We start from the raw sequence: 26,423 nt of genomic DNA, 5'->3' as shown, positions 1-26,423 counted from the left end.
ACAGCCAGTGCTTGACAATTCATCTATGAAGGTTTTTTGTTGCTGTTGTTTTGAATTCTTGTATTCATGTAAGGCACCTGCACCTGCTTGCTCTGCACAAGTCTGAAGCTACTAAAAGACACAAACAGCTGTTCATCTTCAACTATCAGATAGGCCTTCTGAGCCTTTATCCACAGAGCATATAGCTCCTTATCCACAGGGCATCAGATCAACCTCTCTGCCAAGAAATTATATTGTATCACAGCGTAAATTCGGTGTTGAGATTACCCACCACACAAACAGGGCTCAATAGACTTATGACAATACGATGTCATTGTTTCACCGTGGAAATCCATCAGTATCAGCCCCAAATGTGCACCACAAAATAAAGGATCAGGTCCACTGATACTTAATACAAAGCAGTTCCAGACTGCAGATATAATACAAAGTTAAGCCAAGAGCATAAAGAACTGCCATCATGGGAGACTTGCATTCTCTACTTCCTGATTGGAAAAAAAAAAAAAAGGAGTAAGTAGGGAAGTAGAGAGCAACCTGGGAACATGATGGGGACAGGAGGCAAGAAATTGTAAGAAGCTACAGATGACTCATGTAAGCATCCCAAAATTGGGTATTCCTACCTCAAGCAGAGGTCACATCTTTAAATGCCAATAGCACTAAAAAAAATCTAGAAGTCTTGGCACAGCAAGAGCCAAAAATAGATCCATTAATGGAATTTGGTCTGCTGTCCTTGAGTCACGCTTTTAAAAAATCTAAATGAACTAAAAAAGCATCTTTATGGAGTTTTCAAAGAACAATGCCCAGAACAAGATCTAGTTGCTTGTACAAAAAATTTAATATTAAAGTGTTCAAGTAAGGGATTTACAAACTTTCTGCAAACAGTATACTAAGTTTCAGATAATGTATATGCCAAAAAATGTGGCCATTAATTACCTATCAGTACTTCCGTTTCACCTCCCTTTGCTTCTTCCGTTGACTCCTGCTGAAACCCAGAAGCCTCATCTGCGTTTACAGTGGATCCAATTTTTGGTACTTGTAATAATATCTGGGAACAAGAATGATAAGTTAGATGCTATTTTCAAGTGTAAGAGAAAGCTTATTACTCTGACAAGCTGTTGAAATGTTTAAGAAAATTTATTTATAACTTGTTTGGAGTAACCTAAATCTTCTAAGTCAGTTGTCAGTGAGAAGAGAAAAACAGTTTTGAGCGTACGCCCATTCCTAACGAAAAAAGAGTATCACACAAAAGACTCCTCAAGTAGAGATGGAAAGAACCAGCATACAAAAATCCCCCCACCCTTAATCAGTGGAAGTTAATTCCGACTCCCAGACTCTTCTAGAGAAGCAGTAACAAAAGAACAAGTTTTGTTCTGATAGCAACACTTCCTAAGACCCACTCGCCTACCAAGTATGACCTATGTTCAGTATTGCCACAATTCTCTCAGGCACATGACCTTACATCCTTGCCACACTGAGTTCCTTGATCTGTACGGAAGCATCACATGATTGCCATTAGTTAACACACACACTGAAAGCACTTCCCTGCATTCTAGATGCTGCATACACTCATGCTGTGTTAAAGCAGGAGAATATCTGGAGCTAGGAACCTGCAATTCCATCGAAAACTTGTGCATATTCAGCATTTCTGAACACTATTATGCTTATACAGCATCACTACACTGGATTAAAACAGCATATATGACACATGAATACAGCTTGCAGACACTGTCTGTAAAGAACCGTTTTAAATTTAGGAAGACATATGCCATCCAGCGGCACACTGAGAAACTTCACGAGAGATCAGAAAGGGAGAGAATTTTAACTCTGTGGTAGCAATGAGACAATTCTGTACACAGTTCTCATTCTTGTTTTAAAAAAAATCTAGGAAGTGAAGAAAGGAGCTTCCCCCTACGCTGAGGGTCTCAGAGAAAGAACAGAAACCTTTAGAGAGAAATAGACAATCCTTAAAGAAAAACATACCCTATTATAGGAACTACTTTCAGAGAAAAAATGTGGATGCTAAAGAGCTCAGTTTAGCTGAGAAAGCCATAAAACCTGCCAGTGGCTGAACGCTGAAGTCAGACATCTTCACCTTAGAAATAAGATAAAGGATAAGAACTTACTAAACAAGTTGATTTCTTTTCTAGGGAGTCTCCATATGAAGCTCAAAGCAATGAAGCTCAGAGTTGTGTTTAGGAGCACCTTGAAGAGGCGCAGATATTCCCAGTGTTACCTAGTAGCACCTTCTGTCTCTAATGATCTAGCCTATGAAATGGAAACACTGCTAACAGATCTGAATGAACTGAAGCTAAGTCAAAAAAGCAGAAAGTAAACTGGAGATGTGCAACACCATGTCTTGTTCTGGAAGTTTCATCACAGCTTTGAAGACAGATCAGACAAAAGCAGCTTTTCTTAAATACCCTCGAGGGACAGAGTCTTTCTATACAAATCTCTCTTTCCAAAAGCTTATACGTTAGTTTAAATTAGCCATACTGAAGTGCAAAGCTCTAGTTTTCTTCAGAAGAATTCACCTTCAACTTGTCCTGTACCTTAATCAGTAACTTAACGCCCAGTGCCCCCTTAGCGGCCAAGAGCCCAGTTTTGCTGAGCCCTGTAAAGGCAAATATTTTATAGCATGTGTCACCTGCTACAAGAAAACGCTTAGCAGAAGTTTTGGAATATCTTGTCTAACAACACGGAGAGTGAAGCTAACATTACAGGCAGGACAGAGGGGTTGTTCAAATAGAATTTGTTCAGCAGAAAATTGTCAACCAGCTGATATCTTAACAATGCCAACTAAAGGTTCCTCCCATGATAATGAAACAGAAAACACGACAGTTTTATAAAGAAGTTGAGATGCCAACTAAGTATTTAGCAAAACAGGTTCTGTATCATCTTATTGACTGGGCAGCGGGAAAAGCAGCTTTAGGTACTTAAAAGATAAACAGATGATCAAGACAGACAGAAAGTTATTGGCTTGTGAAGACAAAAGATCTTATTTTAGTGTTACTTTCCAGTCCATACTGTGACACTTCTACAGGCCAGCTGGGGAAAGAGTCAACCGACTGCAGTGAGATGCAGGCAGATGGACAGTTTGTGAGCTCTTCCCACTGTTACACTGGCAGGTGTAGCCTTTGTACTTCTAAGACTGTCTGCACTGATATATCAAACACCCTTCAAGCAGAAAGTGTTAGTGTAGTTTGTTTGTAAGTACCACTATGTGAAAACAGTGTTAAGTCAGGATTTGAAGTTTTCATGGCGTTTTAACCTTTAACCCTGTGATTCTTCCAAATATTCAGATTTTTAAAAAAGCCTTTAAACACAAATAGATTGTTATCATTCACACAGTGAATCAATTCTATATTCCATTACCTTCAGGCACTCCTTCAGGAAGGCGGAACTTTTTTGTGTTAACTGGAATTCGGTGATGCCTGGAAGACCTACCACCTGGTGAAGTTCTGACAATGGAGCAGATTTCTTTTCCGGAACACAAAGGCTGAAAAAATAACGACATTTCAGTCACCCAACCATTTAATAGTACTGTACATACTACCACGTAAAGACTGGATTTATGGAGTGCCGTAACATTAGAACTCTTTTCTTCTGGACTCTGAAGATCATTTTCTTTTTCTGAGCTCAGAGATGCACAAATAATTTCTTCTGAATTTACATATGGACAGGGGTATTCAGGAATAACTTTTCCCCTGATGAGGCTGGTGACAAGCTAAGCTATAGCCCCATCAAAATACAAAACATGCAGCAATAGCTGCCCAATTAAAGAACAGACAACAATTCCAATTAGATAACAGTTGTTGGCTCATGTGAAAGATGTTCTATTGCTTCAAAAATGTGATTTAGGATTCCGGCCTCCTAGTTTTTGTTTTCAGCCTGTAACAAGACCCTGATCTTCTCTATCTGTTAATCTAGTGCCCATAAACTGAAGCTCATTTGCAACAGTATATTAAGTTCTACAACTTAAATCCTTCCAAATCACCTGGTGCAAAATAAATTTATCTTTCTCTTTAAAGTTTCCCTTTTTCTACAAAAATCACAGTTTGCTGACTTGGTGGGAGCTATGGCATGAAATAACAGAGACATTACTTCTACTCCCAGAAGTGGTAGCACTACTTTTACTGACAAAGAATCCAAACTGGCATTTAAATAGCAAGTTTGTTTGGAAAGAAGAGGTAATGGAAGTAAGGCTAAGTGCTGTTTTTCCATTAGAAGATGTTATAAAAATGCGAAAAAAAAAGATACCTAAGATTTTTTCTTTTCTTTTAAACTGTTCAGCTGATTGTATTTAACAGTTTGTTTTGTAGTTTGTATCGTACCATCAGCATAGCAAGAATTGGATTGTGCCAAAGACCATTTTGTCTTTAATCATTAAAAAAAGGTATAGCAGGATACACACTCACATCTAGCTTTGCACGCTGAGCATAATCAGTGTTTTCTAGGGCTTTTTTTTCCTCCATGATCAGCACAGTAGAATTCATTTGCTAAACAAAAACAGAGAAGAATTAAATACAAAATTCTTGTCTACTCATTATTATTCCTACAGTATTCCCTTAGTAGACTATACTGCTTTATAGCAGCTACATTAAAAATTACTAACAGTTCTTAGCATTTAAGTACTGAATTCCAGCTATTTGCTTTTTGTCTCATGCACTCCAGAATTAAGACAGAGAACCAGTTCAGTGCAGCCCAGAAAAAATACTTTTGAGGTCCCCTTAAAACTAGGGGATAAAACACTTCCTAACACTTTTTCTATTTAATTGCTACTTTTGCCACGATTCAGAATTCTCACTTCAATTTTATGCCTTTATTCATCAGCAGAGCACAATGGAAATACTTACCACCACAGCATCTGTCTGTCTGGATGGCAGTGCCTCTGCTGTCACCCCCACTGATTTGGCTGAAACATTTGCTGGGACAGATTCAAGCTGACTGAGTGATGATGCATCATCTTCTAACGGGTTAGAAAGCTCTTCATTTCTCTTGCACTTCACCCCTTTGGGTTCAGCAGTCTGAATGCCAGGCTAAAGGATGAAACGGTTATATTTCATGTTCTAAAGCAAATCTCTAAAGCCTGGTAAGCACTAACAAAAAGAATCTTAGTGTCATACTCGAGCTCTGCACATCTGGGCTGGTAGCAGTGACACAATCAGCCTGAAAAACAGTGAGCCCAGGGGGCGCTACTGGAGCTATCCCGAGGTACAGGCAAACCACAAGCTATGTCTTCACTCTGCCATTGTCTGCAAGCACTCCTTGCACGGGAACTACGCTTGAATGCACATCAACAATTTTAGGTGGGGACTTCCACCTGTACAAGGAAGGGGCAAGTCGTTTGTGTTACAACCTAGTGATTTACTGAACATCTTTCACCTTTCTTTCCGGTCCTATTGGTGAAGAACAGCGCACACCAGCTTTTCGGTCTGGAGTTCTCTCTCTTGCAGTTGTAATTTTACAGACTTTTTTTCCTGTGATAAATTTCCAACAAACAAATTAATTTTGAAACAAAGACCACAGCTACTCTTCAACCCATGTCTTACAGGATGGTTTTTAAATAGGGATTGTTCCAAAGCCACCCATACAAATACTTACTTCAGTATAATTCGTATCTGCCTTTCTCCCTCCCCCCAACAGGGCAGCTTTACTCCTTTACTCTCCCTTTCCTTGAGGAAATAAGGTTGCTTATTAATTGTATGCTCACGTGGTTATTTACTGCCACACACACATACTATGGGAGCAGAGGAATTGCATAATCACTGCAGTCTTTGCCAGTGGCAACTTCTGCTGCTATTATAGTCCAAATTAAGCAGAGGAAAATTATGTGGTGCCTGGGCCAGGGCCAGAACTGCATCAGTCACCTTTCTGAACTGTAGTTACAGAAGGGACTCCTCACCCTGTTTGTGAAGGCTGATAGGAGCTAAGTTGAAGTAAGTAGTATGACTCTAAGAGTTTTGTTGCTGGATAAGTTAAATAAGAAAATGAATTTTCACCGAGCATCACAGGCGATTAAATATAAAAATGCAGTTTCATTTTTTTGTCGCCCCCTAACAAGTTAGTTAGAACCACGTCTTATCTGCTTGAGATTTTCAACTCACACTTTCCCTTCTAGCTACTGTTGAGCTTACCCTGTGATACTTTACCTGCCAGAGTAGTTGAAACACTTAATTCTGAAGAACCATCACTGCGTTTTGATGGTCTCTTTCTAGGGGAAGAGAAAAAAAGTGGACCGTTCTGAATAAATGTTAATGTTCATAAAACAACATACAAGGAAATCGTAGAAAAATATAGAATGAGTGAACGGGGTCTTTAAAATTATGAAATACCCTTCACAGTTATTTGATAGGTTATGATCTATCATCAAGTAACAGCTTATTCTGAAGATACTTGCTATTTAAAAGCTACAGAAGACAGTCACTGAAGAAAAGTACTCAGCGTTGTAACATGCTAGGACAGAACGTATTTAAGGAGGATGCAGGGGAAAATTTAGGATCACAATAAAATTCAGATTGAGTCGTGTAGAGATCTGCAACACGGCCAGACTATATCAAGATCATTTACACAACATATGAATGGAAATGTCTGTGTGTAAGACTGGAAACAGCAGCACAAGCATTATAAGAAAGGATATCATTCCTAGAAACAAATATGAGGAACGCGAGTCTATGCCAGAACAACAAGGCCTGCACTGTGGCAAAGCCAGTGTACAGAAGACTCTGTGAAGACCATGCATTGTGATAAAACCACAGCACAGCTGATTTGCCAAAAGCAAACCTGGCATCCTAACAACAGGAGGACAGCAACAGGATTGCAGCACATCACATATACCGTTCCTGTTAGGGAAAAATATATCCCCAATAAAACAAAAAATAGCGGGCAGCAACCTTTCCTAAGATTTCTGAAGGCTGAACTCAGCAAGATCCTGAAGCAAAGGTGGGCCCCCATGTTAGCTAATGACTGCTACAGAAAATAAAAGATCTACCAAAAACTAATTTTGTCCTGGGCAAGCACCGAAAATAAGGAGCTGACAACAGGTGCTCCTCATAGTCTGTACTGCACAGGTAATCCTGACCAGACCACCTGGGCATACACATCTTGTGTTTGCAACTGAATGAAATCTGACAAAGGGAGTATAAGTGGGTAAAAGCAACTTATTTAGGGATTTTGCAGATAAACATCCACTTCCATAAAAGCCCGCACTGGGTTTTCTTTCACCAGTTTCCCTACAGCTGTAGCATTGAAAGAGAAGTCCATAAAGCAAACTCATACTTGCTTGTCTTAATGCATCAATTTGTAAGTTGGGGACACAGGCAGTTGAAACTCACCAGAAGTGTTTGCAGGATCACAGGCTTATTCATACTGCCCAAAATATCATTGAAAAGAGGAAAAACCTAAGCATTCAGGTGCATCAAAGAGTCTGCTTTGCAGATTACCTTGTGTATTGGTCTTGAAAATCTTCCAATACAGGTTCTAAAAAACACAAAATCTAAACTTTAAAAGAAAAACCTAAGCAAGCCAGACAGTGTGTATGCTAATACTTTATAAGTTATAAAGCAAAATATTAAAAGCAAATGTAGAATTCCAACAAGAAGCTATTCCCCATTCCTCAGACATGTCTTAAATAAAATGATCAATACACATTTTATACAGGTTCCTTGTATTACAGCGAAATTTGTTTCTGTATATATTATTCAGTATTGTAGAAAATAATTACCTAATATTGCTGAAAGATTTGAGATCTGTGGTATCTTATCTATGGCCACCGCTTTGCTGGAGTCCAGGAGCGTGGAGTTCTTGTATTTAACGAAGTCCTCAAAGTACGGATTACTTCTCTCTGGACATAGAAGATATAAGTGCAAGCTTCCCATACTAGAACTGAGTGAGTTACTAACATTTTGACCAAACTGACAGAACTCTCATTTGCAAGACAATAACCTTAAAGCAAAGTGAAAGCATTGTCTTGGTTCAAACAGATGCAGAAAAGTTTGGGAGAAATTTGTCTCAAAGGTTGGCTGAAGGCAGATTAGCTGGTCATTCCCTACAAACAGCTTGTATTAACAGCAAACACTTCTAAGCTTACAGTACAATTCAAATTATATCAGGTCCTGATTCGCTCTGGATTGGAAGACCAGATATACATTTTTCATATTAAGCACAAGTTGGCTCATGGCAAAGATCTGACCTGGTGCATCACACCAACAGAGACTGCTAGTCTTTCTATTGTAGTTAGTTCCCTGAATTTTTATGGCATCAAACAGTTCAAAAAAAACCAGAAGTCTCACCTAAACCTGCCTCATCTCTGAATGTTTCAGGGGATGGACAACTGTTCAGGCTTTCACTTACACCTGTGTTATAATCTTCAGTTGAATCTGTATCTAAACACTCCAGGAGAAATGTTGAAACGCCTGTGGGAAGAGTCATTCCTGTATCTGGAGAGAGAGGCAAAAAAAAAGAAGGATTCCAAGTCTTGTACAAACCATCATGGTTTCCTTAGCTAAATTCCACTCCCGTGATAAGTTAAATATTATTAATTCAATATTTTTATACTGGTTCATAATACAGTTAAAAACAAAGGACATCCTGACGCCTGTTTTATACTACCATAAGCTACCAGAAGACACCTTCCTTATCCAAGGCTCACCAGAAATACCTGAAGAATTTAGCCTCTGATAAGGTAATAAACCTCAGCCAGATTTATTTCCTGAAGAACCATTTAGAAACAAGCTTTTAAAAACGAATGTTTGAGTAAATTGAAGAACTCATGTCAACAAGTAGTTCTGTCAACAATAAAACCAAGATCATGTGGTTTCAACAGGCTGGACTCAAGACTGTCTCGGGTGTTGTAGCCTTCCCCTCCCTCCTCCCTTTTTTCCTAATGAATAAGCTAGACAGTTCTCTCAGAAGATTTTAAAATAAACACAGGCACAGGAAGTTTGAGATCAGTAGCTTGTTTAATTGCTAGAAGTATGCCGGCCATGCAAAAGACCTTAAGTACAAGGTACACTCACCTGCTTGGAGTATTTCCTGTGCTGTTTGGGCTGCCTACAGCCAAGTCATGTGAACCAAGCACATGCTGAAATAAGAGGCAGAAGTCTAGCCAAAGATCACGACACCTTTACTGTCTCATAACATACAAGAACCGCACACCAGTACTTTTACAGAAATATTAAAATTCAATAATGATTTTTTACATTTAGTTTTATGCAGATACAATGTATTCTGTAAAATTACCTAGTATCACCATACTCACCCGAAGTAACATCAGCATTTTTCAGACTGTCTCTACTTTCAAAGTTGATTATCAGAGATTCCTAAAATTAAATGACCAATACAAACAACCTAAGAAAACTGGATATAGACAAATAAATGCAGTTACGCGTATTCCTGCATTAACAGACAATAAGAAACATACTGTCTGGTACTTTATCACCTAAACTCGCTATTCAGAGCATGATTTGTAGCACTGTTTTCACATGCCATCAACAAATCTGCAAGCTGACTTACAGTTCTAAAATCCATAACCAACATCCATTAATTTGATCCTACAGTCTTTGCTGGGTGAGAACTCCAGTGACATACTGACATCAGCTGAAGTTATACGTAAGAGCAGTGGAGTAATGACTTTCCTTGTCTTGATTTTTAGTTAGGCACAACTCATGCTGCACGTTTTCAGAATCCCAGACTGTTCCTATAAACACAGACAACTTTACATGGTTTACACAACATATTCTATGAAACTAAGCGTCTGCAGGACATGTAAATTGGTGGACTCTAAGTGAGAGCCTTTTTTTTTTTTTTTTTTTTTTTAAGAAAAAATCACTATCACTTCAGGCCCTTGTAGAAGATTTCAGTTCAAACACATGTGATGACCTATTTTTTATGCAACTGCAGCGTTAACTGTCCTGGAACAGTTCCGCTCAGTCATCTCAAAATTCTTTGTTCCAGTTGTACAAATGTGGGGAATAGCGCAGCAGTGACTTGCCAAAGACAATTTGCACTGGTGTTTTGCCATGCTACCAACAGCACCAACAGCTTCTGTGCTGGCCAAAACCACAGGAAAATACCACCAAACTAGAGGACCACGTTATGTCTGAAAAATACAACTCACAAGAAGCTCTGCTTGAGTAGAGAAAGAATTTACGTCACTTTTCAGTGTTAGGTAAATAGTAAAACAGCATTCTCACCTTCAGCGGTACAGTGCTGTCTTCTATATTCTCCTCATTTTTTTCCAAGCCTGGTATTTCTTTGACATTCGCTTGTATGCTGCATTTGGAAAAACAGAACAGAGCTCAGCTCAATACATGGAGCTAGAGGAAGCTGACAAAAACTACAAAATGTGTTTACGAGCTGTCAACAAATAGCCTGAGAAATATCAGTGTGCCAGGAATTCAGTCTGTGCATCTCCAAGACGCAAGACAATATAAATTATTAGCTAGCGTTAATTACGGTGCATTTAAATGTATTCTAACAGACCTTTGGTTGGATGAATGGCTCACTTCGGTGACTTCAAAATTTTCTTTAATTTTTGGTAAGGTTTTCACACTGGATTTTCCCCTCAGGCCTAGGGAACAAGAAGTATTTAGTTTGGCAATTTTAGTTTTAATGTTAGAATTCAACTGAATATTTCTAACTACAACACCTTTAAGCATCTTAATCTCTCTTGTCCATGCTCACAACGATTTTTGACCCTATTTTTTCACAAATACAGCAAAGTCTAGATTTGGTTTATTATTTCTACCCAAGCATTTTTTTTTCATCATTTTATCAACAAGACCAAGAACAGCTGCAGGTGTTTTAGAAATCTGTTAATTAAAAGGAAAACAGACACCTTGGACGTGACCTTTGCTATACCAAGCCTAAAAGAACTTTGAGTCTAACCTGGCTTTAAATGGAGTTCACTAGTAACATCATAATCAATCACTTCTACATAAAAATTGGTCCTCACTGTATATAATCCAAAGGCGATGACACGCTTACTTAAGAAAGAGCAAATTACTTCAGAAACAGGCCAGGCTGGATGGGGCTTTGAGCAACCTGCTCTAGTGGGAGGTATCCCTGACAGCAGCAGGGGGTTTGAATTAGATGATCTTTACGGTCCCTTCCAACCCAAGCCATTCTGTAATTCTCCGATAAATATCAGGGACACATTTTAATATCTTCAAGCTAGTTTTAGAGGTTTCAGAGCTTTACGTTTTATTTTCAGTAGCCTAGAGATTGAAATGGCCTAACTTTTCTAGAGTCGCTCTTTTAGGACATCAAGTTAAAAAAGCATCTCCATGCTAAGCAACAGGTCTGACGTGCTGCCTTGCCCTAGCATCGTACAGGGCCCTTTAGCTAAAACTCCTCAGGCTTCGGGGCTGGCCAACGTACGATCAGGACTCACCCCTTTCCCTCTTTCTTCCCCATACACACAAGTATAAGCGAAGAGACCTCAGCGGCTGCCTGCTGTACGTGGCCAGCTGCGCGAGAGAACCAAACGCCTCCACGAGCACGAGCCAGCAGAGCATGGCCAAGACCAGAAGCGATGCTCACTGCACCCTTTAAACTCTTTAAACTCCTACCCATAGACAACTGAGACCTCCCACGTTTACGTTACGTTACCTTCCCCATTTACGTTAGCAAGTCCCAAGACTACCATCAGTTTTTAAACCCCGTTCTGACCACATTTTTTTTCCTTAAAGCCTCCAATTCTTAACAGGAGATTGACAAACTTGTATACTATTCTGAGGCCGTTCCTTTCGAGGAACGGCGTTAAGCAAATTTTTAAAGCCTTCCAGAGGCGGGCAGGGGTTTTGTCACGCTGTTTCCAGAGGAAGTGGTTTGCTGGCCAGAAAAAAAAAAAAAGAAAAAAGAAGTACCTTACGAAACAGAAAACTCCTTTTTATTACTCACTAATGGCTAGGACAGAGCAGAGGGCCCTGACTCCCGACCTGCTCTTCCCAGGCCGCGAGCCACAGGCAGCTCGGGCCACAACCAGCGAGAACCCAACCCAAGCGCCCCCGGCCGCGGGGACCTTCCATCGCCCTCCCCCGGCGGCCGGCCCAGCCCGCACAGCTCCCCTACCCGCCTCCAAAACTGCCGCAAAAACCTCAATTTTGGGTCAAACACCGCCCCCGGCTCCCCTCCCCAGCGCCCCCCGACATGGCGGCGGGGAAGGAGCGGCGCTTACGGCCGGGCTGCGGCCCGCGGGGCGCCGCGCTCCCGAACAGCCGCCGCCGGCAGGGCTGCAGCGGGCTGGGGCAGCCCGGGGCAGCCGCCCCGCCGGGCAGCGGGGACGAGCAGCGCTTCTTCCGCGGCGCCTTGCCGCCCCGCCACCGGCACCGCTCCATTCCCCTCCGGGGCGGCGAGGGGCCGCCCTCTCCCGAGGCACCCGGCCACCTCCAACCGCCCCCGGGCGCCGTTGGGCCGGGACAGCCGGGGCGCGTCTCGCATGCGCGGAGCCCGGAGCCCCCCCGGTCCGGCCCGGCCCCTCCGGTCCTCCGTGAGGGCAGCCCCGGGGCCCGCAGCCCGGCGATGCTCGGCCGGGGTCGGGTGGGCGCCGGGCTCGGCTCCGCCCGGGCTGAGGCGGCTGCGGGGGAAGGGGGAGGGTTGGATTTTCCTGGGCGTTACATCGATAAACATCGGGCCTGAGGGGATTTGTGCCGGGCGGGTGATAAATCAACGTCTCGGGCGGTTGCGAGGATGGAAGGGAGAAATGGAAGCCGAGGGGAACCGCCCCCGGCTGGGCGCGCCCGTAGGATCAGCCCTGGGGCCCTCAGGCTTGGGACACCTGGGAGGTGTTGGCAGGCCGCAGCTGCGGTGGCTGCCTTCCGCAAGGCGAGCGCCAGGCCCTGGTTTCTGGCGAAAAATGAATCACCAGAAAGTACCATTCCCCATGAAACTTCCAGCCCCATCCCACTCTTCCGTCTGGTGGCTTTGGCTTGTGTGCTGCTGCTGCTCAGCTCCCCTGACCGTGACTAAGAAATCTGCAGGTACATTGAGGCCTGAGACACGCCTTGCAGCCAGAAGCGTGTACGTTATATTCCCTTTGGTGATCAGACCAGATGCTTCAGCTTGTGTTTATAGAGAAGAGGAATCTCGTTGCTTCTTTAACAAGGCGAAATAAGATAATTCCTTGGCGTTACTGGATGACCAGCAAAGGGATAGATGCAACTGCACGCAAAAACTGGAATAGAGACTGAGTGCTTTCAAAGTTTATTGTTTTAGACACATAGTCTGAAAAAATACTATGCATTCCCAATTGTCAATTCATATTAAACAAGCATATACATTTTGTTATATTATTATTGATTTAAAATAAAAAAATGAAACCATTACAGAAAGACTGCTGCATCTTCAGAGGACTTTGCAACTATTTTTTTTTTTTGCAGAAGATTGCTAAAATCAATCTCAGGTTCCAATATTCCTTTGGTCATTTATTTTTTTTACAACGCGTTTCATATAGGCACACATTCTGAATTACTTCATAGAGAGGACAGAGTGCTGGAGTAACAACAGATTTTAAAAAAGAGATTTTATTGTAGGTCAGTCAATGAGAAAATCTTAGGAGCAGTTCTGAGAAATGTGACAGTTTAATTCTTTACAAAAGTTTCCATAGATGACTTTTTGATATACATGCTAATATACCAAAACGGAAAAATTTACAGTTGATTATTTTTTTACACAAATGTATATGTTATATTTCGATCCCTTCACTTTCAGTTGAAAATAGAATAGGCAACACTTAGGAAAATGCCTCATTTGTTTGCTGCTTGTACTTTGCTAAAATATATAACAAAAGCTGAAGTGAAGTGAAGGGCTTAAAGGGGCTCTAGATGCCTCAGAAAACATTTTATTTTGGAACAATTCCACAGATCTAAAGTTGTATTCCTCCCAGTTATTACAGGTATCCAGATCTCTCCTCCAAAAAGAATAGGTTCAGCTTCTTCATTTAACAGGAGAAAGTACCGAGTAGAAACCATTAAATGTGCAAAGTACTGAAGAATGTTAATTCCATGAAGAAACAAAAATCTAATTCTGGTGTCAACTTTTTTTTTTCTCTTTCCACAGACAAAACCAAAATGAGATATAGAAACAAAGAGTATGCAGATAGAATTGCCTCTAAATAAAATGCTTTGCCAAATTTTATGTAAGGCATCAAGAGGTCTTTAAGTAATCCATTACCATGCAAAAATAGTATATTATTTCCCAGTTTACATTCATCTTGTAGCAATTTATTTACATATAGATCACCAGTTTGTGCTTTTAACACATGGAAAATAATTATAATAATAATAAAATTAGTTGATTTGTTTCATTCCAGAAGATTGTGTAAGTCAGATTATTTTGTTATAAGCAAAAAAATCATATCCATGGCAAAAATGACATTGGACTTTACTGATGCGGATACTTACCAATAGTGATGACAGATTGCAAAAAAGTACTTTGTCAATAAACAACTCACCATTTCTCTCTTACCTGATCTATATCAACTATTTGAACCTGTAAATGTGCCTTTCAGGACAGAAGAATTCTGTGCATTTCTGCCAACGTGGCATTAAGACTGTCTCATGGTTTCTGTGCACACTTTTGTGTGTCTTTGACCATTTTTGTGGCAGAATGGTATTTTGTCTGTGCAACATATTGAGCAAAGAACATACAAAATATATAACTAAGCAATATTCTCTTCCTGGAAAAAGTACGTTACTCTGATTTTCATATACAAGCACTGGAGGCAGTCTTCCAGTGATTTCACAGGCATAGCACCAGGCCCAGGAAGAACCTCCCATTTTTAATAAGAGAATACAGAAAGTCGCAATCTGCAGCACATACTACAAAGCCTTCTGGGGAAAGGGGCTGTAAAATTACTTTGTCACACTTGACTGCTCAAGGCAAAGGTGTTCTTGCACGAATCCCACCTGCAGTACCAGAGCAGAGCCGTGCTGATTTCAGTGGGCTTGTTGTGTTTTCTCATGTACTTGGTTGCAGAATGAATGCCGCAATGACAGTAGTTAAAAACGGTCATCTTTAATCCATCAAGAATAATGCTGTTTACAGAGAAGCGTAACATGCATTGCTGTTTATGCAATGGCTCTTGAGTCTCAACTCCTTAAATAAGAAGTGGATTAGAAATTAATTTTGTAATTGGTTATCTTGAGAAAAAAAAATAAACTGGTCGCTGGACAACCCCGGGGGTTTCCTTGGTGGTCACAAGAAGTCCATTAGTTTAAGAGAGCTCAAAGAAAAACAAACATTCCTGGAATTTGAAGAGAAGCATGTTTATGCCTAGCACATGCTTTGCGCATGCGCTCATGGCAAGTTTTAATCCCTTGCAACATTTGTTATGGTTATGGTGAGAGAGTCATCGGCAGAGGAAAATCTGATTACACAAGAAAGTAACAGAGACAGCTCTTAGTTTATTCAAAGAGCTTTCCACAAGCTCTGAAAATATTCACACTTCAGAAGTGAATTTCTCTCATATTTCTCTCAAATTTTGCTTCATCCTATTGTGGTCCGTATTTTTTTCTTTTATTATTGAGTACCAAAGCAGCATTATACGCTTACAGATAACAGCCATCCAAGCCTTAAGTAAACTCGTATGCGGAGCTTCCCTGCTTATACAGAGTTCAGTGGTCCGGAAAAGTCTGGTAAACTGAAATCACCTTAGGAGAAAAGTAAATAAATTTAGGTGGTAGAAAAAGGTCAGTGGAAAACAGCTTTTCTATGCTTTCTTCGATGACTAGTTACCCTTATTTTAATTCAAAAGGTACGTTGCCTTAGAAGGGAGGAAATTGAACTGAGTTTAGTTCTTCGTTGCTTTGAAGCATGCGACTGCTGTCTTTTGGCTGATACAGACAGGAGATGGACCAGACTCCTCAGAGATGAAACTCCTGTGTGACCTGATCTAAAGGGCCAGATTTTGTACAGTAATTCATGGCACACACCCAAACTCCCTAGGGATGCTGTTGCTGTGTATATTGGAAAAAAATGAACGTACAATACCATCTGGTCACAGCAGTGATATTTCTTACTTGCCTTGGACTGATATGAATCATTACACTGGAATCAAATGAGGAATCGGGCACAAAAGGGACTCAGACAAACACTTCCACATTTGATAGTTCAAATTGCCTTGTTCTGTGTGTGAGTGATTATGCTAACAGATACAACTTCCTTCGTATCACTTTGTTCCGAAATTACTGCAATAAATCAGTCTTTGTGTAAAACTAACTCATTAACTCAATTTAGTTAATTTTTAAAGCATGCAATGGAATTTCAGAGGGAAAATGAGAGATAATTCAGATTAATAATTTAATCTTTTAGCTTCAAAAGCCTACAATGGATTCCAGTCTAAGAGAAAAAATGTGCGCTCTCACTGTCCTAGCAAGGAAGATCTAGCAGGCACAGCTCCATGCTAGCACGCTCTGGTGCAACAAACAGCAGCTATTAACATACACGGATATGTGTAGGACCCTGTTCACAGGAGGAAGCCGCCAACAGTCCCAATATTCACAGTACCTGACGTTACGCTTTTCTGACTGCTTTGTACTGTGCTTTACACCAGAAGAGAGCTCCAGCATCCGTTCCTGTTCCATGGGGACCTTCCAAAGGCTGCGGCTGGTGGTGAATCCAAGGCTTCATCCCAAAGTTGGCTGCCTTTTCCAGAGAGGCCACTGGCAGCGATGTCAACGGGAACTGAGGCATCAGAATGTGGGGATGTTTTCCTAGCAGCCCTTTCTGCAGCCACATCCAGGGCTCTACCACGCCGCATCACTTTGCAACCGAAATGGCTCTCGCAGCCCATCCAGAGCAGTGTTCCTTCCTCGTCCCCAGCGTGCCAGAGGATGCCCTCCATGGCTGCACCCCCAGCTGGCCATTCTCCCGAACAAACCTGCTTTGCTCAGCCCCGCTCAGGATCGCAGCTCTTGCCTCGCGCTCCATTTCTGTAGTGCTGTTCTGAAAGGCAGCTGGCCCGACCGGACTATGCAGTATTAGCAGCATGTAAAGTAATAAATTAGGGACCGAGAGCACATGGGTTAATGTGAGCTCACTGCGCTGGCCCTTGTGCAGGCTTTTTTGCTTTGTTCAGCTCCGCAGAGCCAGCGGCGCTCCAGCATCCTTTGAGTCGCTGGGATGCCCACGAGGGCTGAGCTGGAGGAGGCCCTGGGGAGAAGTCAGCATGCCGTTGGTGGGCTGGGTTTGGATGGAGAGGAACAGAGGGACTTCTACCCTACCGCTTGCTAGAGTGTTCTTATAATCTCAAGGTAATATTAATCCCTTAGGTGTAATATACTAATAGGCCTGCTAAGTACAAATACCAGGAGATTTGTTCCTATTTCTATTCTGGTTGTTAGATCATTAATGATTAAATCAAATCGATGTAATTTACGTCCTGGAAAATATAAAAACTATCACTTAATATATAAACCAATATCCAGCTTGAAGTTCCAGATCAGGGAAAACAGGCTTTCACCATCAATCACTGACAGCTTGAGGTAGACCACATTATTGAATTATGCACAATTTTAGTCTCTAACGTGTTAGGTTATATACAATCAAATATCAACAGACATACCTGAAGTTTTCCCTAGTTTAATTTGAAATATTTGTAGTTATTAATATGATAAGTTTCCATAATTTACTTGGTCATGGATTGAAATTGCTGTATATTTTGTGGCAACTTAGCATAATTCTTGGTAGTGCCCTACTGTGTACATAGAGTAAAAATTGTATCACACCTGATGAAAAAAAGAAGGAAAAGGGAAAATATGGTTAGTGGTGAAATCCTAAAACAAAAGGCTCAAATGTAAGATTCAGATGCTTATCCGTTTCGGCTGTGTCATTCTGGCTCTGTACTTTTCAGTATTACTCTAATATTGCTACAAAGTCCATTATTCAGAAGATTCTTCCTGTGGTTTCAGATGGAGATGCTGGAATATAGCTCTTCTATTTGTTTTTTGAAGTAATCTCTCAGTTCTGGTCTCTTAGCCTTTAACGTTGGTGTCAACAAACCGTTCTGTACTGAGAACATATCAGAGTGAATGTAAATGGCTTTTACCTGGAACAAAAAAAGGGATATATTTGTAGCAGAGATCCCAGGCACCACACTCGGTGAACGTGGCTGCCTGCAGCAGCCTTGCAGGGGTCACCTCCACCCCTCCTGCATTCCCAGGACACTTCGACAGGCCCCCAGGATTTCCCTCAAGTGCCCAGGTGGGGACACCCAATCCTGCCACCACACCTGGCCTGTGCCTGCACTGGCCTGCCCCCTGGAAGGGACGCACTGAAAAATGGAGCACATAAACCTCTTTTCTGCATGAAACCAAAGCCAAAACTTGGGGAGGCAGAGCACCAGGGACAGCATTGCCACACGTGACATCGTGACTGCAGCTTCACTCAGCTGAAAAACTACGCAAGAAAGGAGAGGGAAGGAGAAGAAACGTCATGCTAAGGAACATCACCTTTCTGAAGAGCAAAGCAAACTGCAAAGAAAGCAAGCACCACTGATGTGGTCTTGCAAAATTACTGCGCAGCTTTGCAGGCACAAGGAGTGTGCATGAGGATTGTCTCCAAAGGAAACGAATTGATGGTGTCCTACAGGCTAATTAAAGCGATGTGAAGTCTCCCTTCCCAGGCAAACAATGCCACAGGGCTGCCCTCGGTGGCTGAGTTCAGCAGGGAGCCTGCAGTGCTGGTAGGAGCCAGCTCGTGGGAGCAAGCAGAAAGCTGCTGCGTGGCTGGTCACAAGCCACTGAGTTCAGACAAATTCCCCAGCCATCTGCTGCTTTGTTGATTTCCCAACTGGGCTGTCTTGCATTTTGATAGCTTGGGAGTTGCAGGAATATAGATTGAGGATCGGTTTTAAAATCCCTTTTAGGTTACGTGATTCATTTTTTCCCCTGTAAGCTTTGTTGACCAGTGCCTTCCCCAGGGACATCCTTCCCATAATCAGCGTTGATACAATTAGTGCTTCTTCCGTTTGCTGCAACCAGTTTCAGAGAGCCTGCACCCTGGAGATGGCTGGCTACAGAAGCCAGAGCTGTCCTTTCACAGCCCAAGGTCCCAGCTCAGGACCCCGGTGCTGCGGACAGAGAGAAGAGAGTGGCTCTTCTACATGTAGGGGATCCCCTCATACAAGATCACAGGCCATACTATCTGGCTCAAGGGTGGGTTTTAAAATTACCTATTGCAACAAAGATCTAATTTTGAAGCCCTTTAGTTTTGAAGTGCGCAACATTTCTTCTTAATTTTAGGAAAGATGGCCAGGCTTTCCTCACTACTTTATGAGCTGCAAAATGCTGATAGAGTAGATGGCTTGAGAATATTTCGTACTGTGAATGCCACAGCAGGAGCAAACCAGACTTATTACCACAGACAAATGTGCGCTGTAAACCATGTTTATATTGAATTTCCTTTTAGAATTCATTTCTTTTTAATATCATTTCATTTTCGTGTGTAACAGGGAAATGAAGAATAACAAGTTTATGTTTAATGTTGCTTCTGCTTCACTCAGATATGGTGAATTACTCATTGGAGTTACCACCCAGAAAAAGACTACACAAAAGCAAAAAGCCCCTTGCTACTTATATGTATTGATTAAGATGTTCATTATTTTAACAGAAATATGTTATTTACATTTATTTTATTTTCTTTTTACTGTATTTTTAATGCTATATATTTCATTATTGATTTCACATCTCTCCTGAAGTGTTTGTGGCTCTTTTGCAGGAATATTTACACAAGCATCAGAAAAGGATTAGTGCACAGGCTGAAAATAAACAAAACAGCAGCATTTCCTATGGCAATTATAAAAAAGGCAATTACAGCCCCATTTTCTTACAGTGGGAGAAGAATCAGAGTCCTCCAGGTATTCATCTTGAATCCCGCCTATCAGACTGGAGACATGACCCATGTACCTGGGTTGGATTTTTACCTCTGCACCCACAACTTTCTCTAAATTTAATTCAAATGTCAAGCGTGAGTGGAAGGCAGAACCATGGCACATATATTTTTCAAGGGAACAAATGCAGCTTGTCAGCGTTAAACCTCTTTTTCAAAAGACCTTGTGTGCCAGCTACAGGAAGAATATGCAATAACACAACAAATGCTAACAAATCTCCTGTTCAACATACATAGACCAATCAATCGCCTGTCTGACCACAGTGAATAATGTATTAGTTGTTTCATTTTACCTGCTCAAAGGAGTGAAGTCCACTCTCCTTACCTAACCGTACCATGTCTTCCATTATTGCTTGCTTCAGTTCCTGGGTTAAAACACACAAATTCCCCATGAAATATCAGAAACAACCTTACACGCAGTTAACGCCATTGTTCATCATTAAACATGTTTCTGAGAAAAGTTAAGTGCCTTACTGACAGCACATAATTAGCGAATACTCTAATAAAGCAAGGTACAAACAAAACTAAGTGCGGCGATGTTAACTCCTTCCTCAGTAGGAAATGTCTGGCTAGTACTTCCCCACAGAGAAGGGCTGAGGGGTGGACGTTAAATCTGCAATCCTACAGCCACTTGCCAGACTCGGAGGCAGAATTACTCCCCACGGACACGTGTGGGGTGACCCAGCAGCACCGGTGTTCGGTGCTGTGACCTGGCTCGGTGAGCCAGTGTTGGAGCAAGGCTGGGACCCTTCGTTAACATCTACACAAGCACAGCTTCTCGGGCTGCTGTACTGTTCCCTGCCAGGCAGACACTGGGCTCCCCCCAGGCCCACAGCACTGCGGCTGGGTCAGCCCTGCCTAGAAGATGGCTCCCTCAGGGCTGGCTTCACCGTGACAGGACAGTTCTTGCTACTGCCACCACCAGTAGCAGAGACTACCTCTGACGAGGTTACACACAGCGGCACAAGGCCGAACTGCAGACAGATACAAAAACAAACCTTGTTTTTACAGAGTTCTGAGTATGTTCCATCAAACCCTCTTTTCTTTGCCCAGCCTGGCATAACTTCAGAGTCTGGCACCACAATTCCCACCAGAAAGGCCTGCAGGTGAAAGAGAGCAGCAGTTTCAGGCAAAGGCTGAGCCACATTTAAGGCACCATGCTGAAGTGAATACATAAACGGGTTAAATTTGCTGAGTGTGTATCACTTCTTGACCAATTACATCAGTAATTTGCTGTCATGTTGTAGTGAGGTGCATTTTGATGTCTGTGCCTTTTTCTCAGGTAGAATGGTTCTCCGTGACTGTTCTGTATTTGCCAAAAAAAACATTAACACCTTCACTTGGGTTTGTGTTCTGCTTGGACATTAATTAAATTACTGGCACTTTTCACACATAAGTCAGAGCAGAATATAGCCCATGCCATTTGTACGCAGGCACTTGGTGGGCCCGGGAGTCTCGGGCAACCTGCGAGGCCAAGGGAGGCCTCACCTCTGAGGGCAATCTGTCCAGAGGGATGAGTTGTGATGGTTTCAGGGGCTGTACATGTTTGTACAAATACGCACATAAGCCATCTTTGCTGCATATGCAGCTGTAACCAGTGGACAGGAATGTAATTTGGGGGGAGGGAACAAAACAGATTGGCCACAAATTGGCCAGTCTTGGGATGAGATTGGTCAAAACAGGCAGGCAGTGGTGGCTTAGTCTTCATCTGGTTTACTATCCTCAGCATGGCAAAGAAAGGCTTTAGAGACCCGAAAGGTGACACCAAAGCTAATTTAAGGGTGTGATTTTTGGCCACAACATCCCCCGAGCTGCTTAGGGTAACGCCAGCAGCTCAGCTCCTCTTCAGCCCCAGGACTGAAGAGACATCAGGGCAGAAGTGTGGTGTAACACACCCATGCTGTCCCCCCATTCCCTCTGACTAATATTTACAAGGAATAAAGCAAGATTTTCCGAAAAACTCGTTTTTACCTGCAGGCTGTCTCCATGGACATAGATCTGGGCAACAGGGTCACTACGGATATAGATATTCTCTATCTTCTCCGGTGCAATATATTCTCCCTGAGCAAGTTTAAATATATGCTTTTTCCGGTCAATAATTTTAAGAGTCCCATTCTGTTAGGAGAAAGAAATGACAGTTCCCAGTAACTGGTAAACAGTTTGCTCTAAACAGTGCTGTTTAAATTATCAGAAAATGCTTCACTGATGCATTGAAATTATTCTGAAAAAAATAAGCTTAATTCTTTGAAAAGACAGATCTACTTGGAAACTTCAGTACTTGAAAATTTATGTGGGATAATAAGATTGAGACATGAGAATAAGCAGCTGGTCAGTACGCACAGGTAACCATTTCCCAATGTCTCCAGTGTGAAGCCAGCCCTCCTGGTCCAGTGCTTCAGTCGTCTTCTCCTCATCTTTCAGATAACCCTTGAAAACATTCGGTCCTTTCACACATATCTGCGAAACAGTCAGAGATGCTAATAAATTATTTTATTATTCTGCTGTAATTGCTAACAAGCTAAATAGTAATTCACTGATATTGAAATATTTTAAAGGTCGATTTAATGTCTGCACTCCATGAAACTAAAATATATTGAGTTATAAAATTACCTATGAATGTTTTTCAGACTAGTGGATATATGAAGCAAGGAATGCAAAACTGATTTGTTTAAAGTTTATTTTCACTCGGCTTGCAGTTAAAAACAAACAAAAAACATTAAATTTAATTTCTATGCAATATATAAAAACAACAGCAATGTAGAAATCACAGCAATTCAGCTCTTCCTAGCTGAACTAATTAATTCAGTCTTAGCTTTTAAAGTAATCAGGCATGACATTGGCTGCAAGTACTGTTGTGGCCCTTTGCTAATGAATGCTTTGCTGCTCTGCTGGTGAATTGATGTTTTCCTACCCTCATGTAACATGCAATAAATCTGCAACCGTACACCTTGAAAAGGTAAAATGCTTCTGTAACCACACTGTGACTTAATAAGGGGTTAACTAGTGAGAATTTTATAGAAAAATGTGAGGTGCTACCTCTCCTTCTCCTTTGGAAGCAAAATAATTCAGCTCTTCCACATCCTTCAGTCTGATTAAGTTGCAGGGCAAAGGGGCTCCTACGTGACCTGAAAATCAAAGACTGCAAGTCACTTGTCAGCTCTCTTACATATATTTTATTTGCATTTCATTAGTAGTTGCTTGCATGGTTGTAGATACACTTGATTTTCTTGCAGGAATTGCATCTGTATGCAGAAATAATTTGGAAAAGGTGGAAGAAAATAGCTACCTGACGTCCAGTCACCTGGGGTGGTGAAGGTGCACCCAGCTGTGCACTCTGTTTGGCCGTAACCTTCATAGACCTGGCAAAGAAACAGGCACCTTTGAAGTAGCGTGTGCTGTTGCACCGCTGCAGAACAGTGCTAGGAACTGTCCTGTGAACCAGCCCTGCCCGCTGCAATGCACAGGCACAGCTTTAACACACGGACGCTTTCCCTGGCCCCTACTGAATACAAAATTACCTCTACTTTACTATCAATCACCATGGCTGCGTAGAGCTGAAAATAGCGTGAAGTCAAGTTCAGCAATTAGCTTTTAAGCCAAGAAGGATGTTACTCTGCAAGAGGGAGCTGTTGATGGGGAAGAAAGTGCTATGTTTCTGGGACATTTTGAAAATACACCTTTTAATTTTTTTACACTTGGTTTTAGGCTCTTGAATGAGGCCTTTTAGTTGCCTGGGGCTTCCCAGTCAGAGAGAAATAGTGCAGAGGAGATCTGAACTGGGTTACATGGCCACCTGAAGATTACCATTCCCCGTTTATATATAGAACAAACCTCATGAAGTTCCTAGCACATGCACGGGCCTGCTTAATTGCACAGTCAACCAAATGCTGGGACAGGTGGGATGACTTGATGCTTTGTGCTGGCAGCTGCCTGCAGTGACAGCAGCGCCTGCCTGCCTGAGGCCACCGGCTGTCCCCTGCTGCCCCGCCGCCGCAGGGACACCAGGCTGTTGAGGCTGCAAACCCTGCTGTCGTGACAGATGCTGGCAGTCCTGAGGTCCCAACCCAGCTCCCCACGGGCACCCCCGGCTCACCTGGCACCCGAGGGCCGCCCGCAGGAAGCCCAGGACGGTGGGAGAGGCAGGGGCAGCGCCGGTCACTATCATGCGGACACAGCCGCCGAGGCTCGCCTGCTCAACACCAGAAAATGAAATCAGAAATACATCGCAGATCGGTACAGATGGCAAAAACCGGGCATATTTCTCATGCAGAGCTTGCACAAAATGGCCCCACTTCTGCTCCCTCTAGACCAGATTCAGCCGCGCTATGGAAATGTGAACTGACCCTGAATCTCGCCTCAGGAATAAAAAGCCAGCTAAATCTTAAAAGCAGTAACTTTGCCCTTCAGGCAGAAATAATGCCAAAGACACAGCTCTTGCTCTGTCAAATCCGTCCAGTGCTGGGGACGAGCATCCCTTGTGCCCTCACAGGAGCTGCTCCTGCCCTGGGAACGCCTCTGGCTCCGGGTAACCCCGGGGCAAAGAGCAGGCTCTGCCCCACGATGCTTTTCTTTGCTTATTTACACCCCACCATGGCAAACAGGCAGGCTCTCGAGCCATTTAAAATAACGCTCTCCCTTTTTAAGGCAGGTGACTTTCCAATCCTTGTGAAGGTTACTACACCCACTCCCATGTCAACTTTTACTTCTCCCCCCCACTTCATTTCCTTTTCTTTTTCTAAGAGTAAAACGAAGCAAGCACAAGACAACGCAGCTCCGGACTGGTGCCGGGGCTCCCCAGCTCCCGGAGCACCCTGCGGCCCCGCTGCCCTCAGCACCACGAGCCCTGTTCTCTGCAAGCTGCCGTCATCTAATCCGCAGATGAAAGACACAGTCAGTTTCTGCAGTTAAAAATAAAGTGGCGTATCTTCAGATAAGTTATCCAATTAAAAATGAAGTAATCAGAGCCTCCCAGAGCAGTACAGGGCCTGGAAAACCTGGTTTAAAGCTATTTTATTTTATCTTAATTACCAAGGGGGTGTATGGCACGCAGCAGGGCAGTCTGATTTCTTTCCCCTCTTGTTAAATCAAGATTTACACGTGCATTTTTCTCTACACCCTTATTCTTGTTTTCCTAGGAAAACAAGCCATTATCAATATGCCCAGCTGAAACCCATCCCTAAATCCAATCGTTATCTATAAAGAATTCACAGAGGTCTTTGGAGCCACGTCCCTTCTATCAGTCACTCCTCCTTCCCCCTCCTGACCACCTCCCTGAGTTTCGTCCCCTCTGGGAGGAGACAGGAGCAGCTGAATGCCATCGTCCCCCCCACCCCTTGTAGGGTGTGAGAAGGGAGAAACCCTTCACCTGTGGGGCACAGGCAGAGCCCAAATAAAGAAGGAAGAGCAAAACGCCCCGAGAGCAGCGCTACTGAGTCCATCGCCTGTCCGAATGCAGGCTCTGGCATCATGCTGTGCCTTAAACACAGCTTCAGACTTCAGAATAAATATATAAGCAAAAACGGAAACGTAGCAAAAGTTAACGGAACAACAAACTATGCTTCGCGTCCTTTTTCTACTCAAATTTTCAGTCTGCAATTTGCCAGTGAGCAGCAATTGGCCCCAGCTTGCTGCAGACAAGCAGATCACACCAACTTCAAGGAAAGCCAGTCGTTGCCAGAAGAAATGACAGTTCTTTGACTTAAGAATTACTTTGGAAATTCCTTACCTGTATTTTGTTGAAGAACAGCTTGTCCCACAGGCTGTCGTTTCTGATGATCCCATTTCGGACTTCTGCTTTTTTCCGCTTGGCGGCAAACTCCAGAATCCAGCGCTTCAGGGAGGTGTCTGCCTGGCTGAAGATCTGGGCGGTGGGAGGGAGAAAGCATCAGAGCCATCACGGTAGGACAAGACCTTCAGGGTCAGGGGGCCCAGCACCAACCTGACCTACTGAGTCCCGTCACTAAACCACGTCCCTCAGTGCCATCAGCACCTGCTCGCACAGTTACAGCTACACGGCTCTGCTGGTGCCAGCAGGGTACAGGAACGTCAGAAATACGGTTAAATAAGATGGCACTGTGGCTTTGCTGGGGGTAGGGAAGGAGGTACCCGAACTCTGATCTAACATGCCTGACCACTGGGGAAAGTCAGCCCAGTAGCTTGTGCTTTAAGCCCATCTTTAAAGGATAAATCTTCTGAGGAAGAAATATTCCCTACTGCTCAAACAGAGAAGACGACGACCAGATATCTAACAGTTTTCAAGACCACCTCTTTGTTTTAAAGAAATTCTGGATCCAGAAGCCAACCTCATGTTTACACTGCCTAAATCCTCCTCATCATTTTGCAGTTCCCAATTCTAAGCTGTCGTTGCCACCAGGAAGATTCTAGTTCCAAAGCCTGTCGACGGGCACAAAGCGTCTTAGTGCGTGCGGGTTTGACTGGTGTTGCCCTGCCCAGAAATCGCCTCTTCTCTGTCAGTGCCACTGGCAACCTCAGAGAGAGCAGGGCAAGGGTCTAACACAGAGGGGTTTCTTATCGACACGTCT

The 26,423-nt window shown here is 42.8% G+C and overlaps 2 protein-coding genes across 2 annotated transcripts in view; both read right to left on the bottom strand.

The window, feature by feature from the left end:
- Positions 1-811: 811 nt before the first annotated feature.
- Positions 812-12,605, bottom strand: MEIKIN (meiotic kinetochore factor). The gene is made up of 13 exons (XM_080555492.1): positions 12,173-12,605; positions 10,477-10,564; positions 10,188-10,266; positions 9,254-9,314; positions 8,286-8,432; positions 7,718-7,837; positions 7,437-7,473; positions 6,147-6,208; positions 5,380-5,474; positions 4,851-5,033; positions 4,413-4,493; positions 3,370-3,493; positions 812-1,042 (listed from the first exon to the last, which is right to left on the bottom strand). The coding sequence occupies exons 1-13, from the start codon at positions 12,330-12,332 to the stop codon at positions 996-998; spliced, it is 1,284 nt and encodes a 427-aa protein (XP_080411618.1). The 5' UTR covers positions 12,333-12,605; the 3' UTR covers positions 812-995.
- Positions 12,606-13,185: 580 nt separating this feature from the next.
- ACSL6 (acyl-CoA synthetase long chain family member 6) overlaps positions 13,186-26,423 on the bottom strand; it is a 54,732-nt gene continuing 41,494 nt past the window's right edge. Inside the window, exons 15-23 of the mRNA XM_080555507.1 lie at positions 25,607-25,741; positions 23,975-24,070; positions 23,168-23,240; positions 22,918-23,006; positions 22,222-22,338; positions 21,853-21,996; positions 20,880-20,981; positions 20,175-20,246; positions 13,186-18,040 (exon numbers count right to left, since the gene is read on the bottom strand). Coding sequence (XP_080411633.1) covers positions 17,900-18,040; positions 20,175-20,246; positions 20,880-20,981; positions 21,853-21,996; positions 22,222-22,338; positions 22,918-23,006; positions 23,168-23,240; positions 23,975-24,070; positions 25,607-25,741 — 969 coding nt within the window. The 3' untranslated portion in view covers positions 13,186-17,899. The remainder of the gene's footprint in view (positions 18,041-20,174; positions 20,247-20,879; positions 20,982-21,852; positions 21,997-22,221; positions 22,339-22,917; positions 23,007-23,167; positions 23,241-23,974; positions 24,071-25,606; positions 25,742-26,423) is intronic.

This window comes from Anser brachyrhynchus (assembly GCF_964034855.1).
Source record: "Anser brachyrhynchus genome assembly, chromosome: 14".
NCBI classification, from domain to species: Eukaryota; Metazoa; Chordata; class Aves; order Anseriformes; family Anatidae; genus Anser; species Anser brachyrhynchus.
This window is presented reverse-complemented; position numbering and strand designations above follow the sequence as displayed.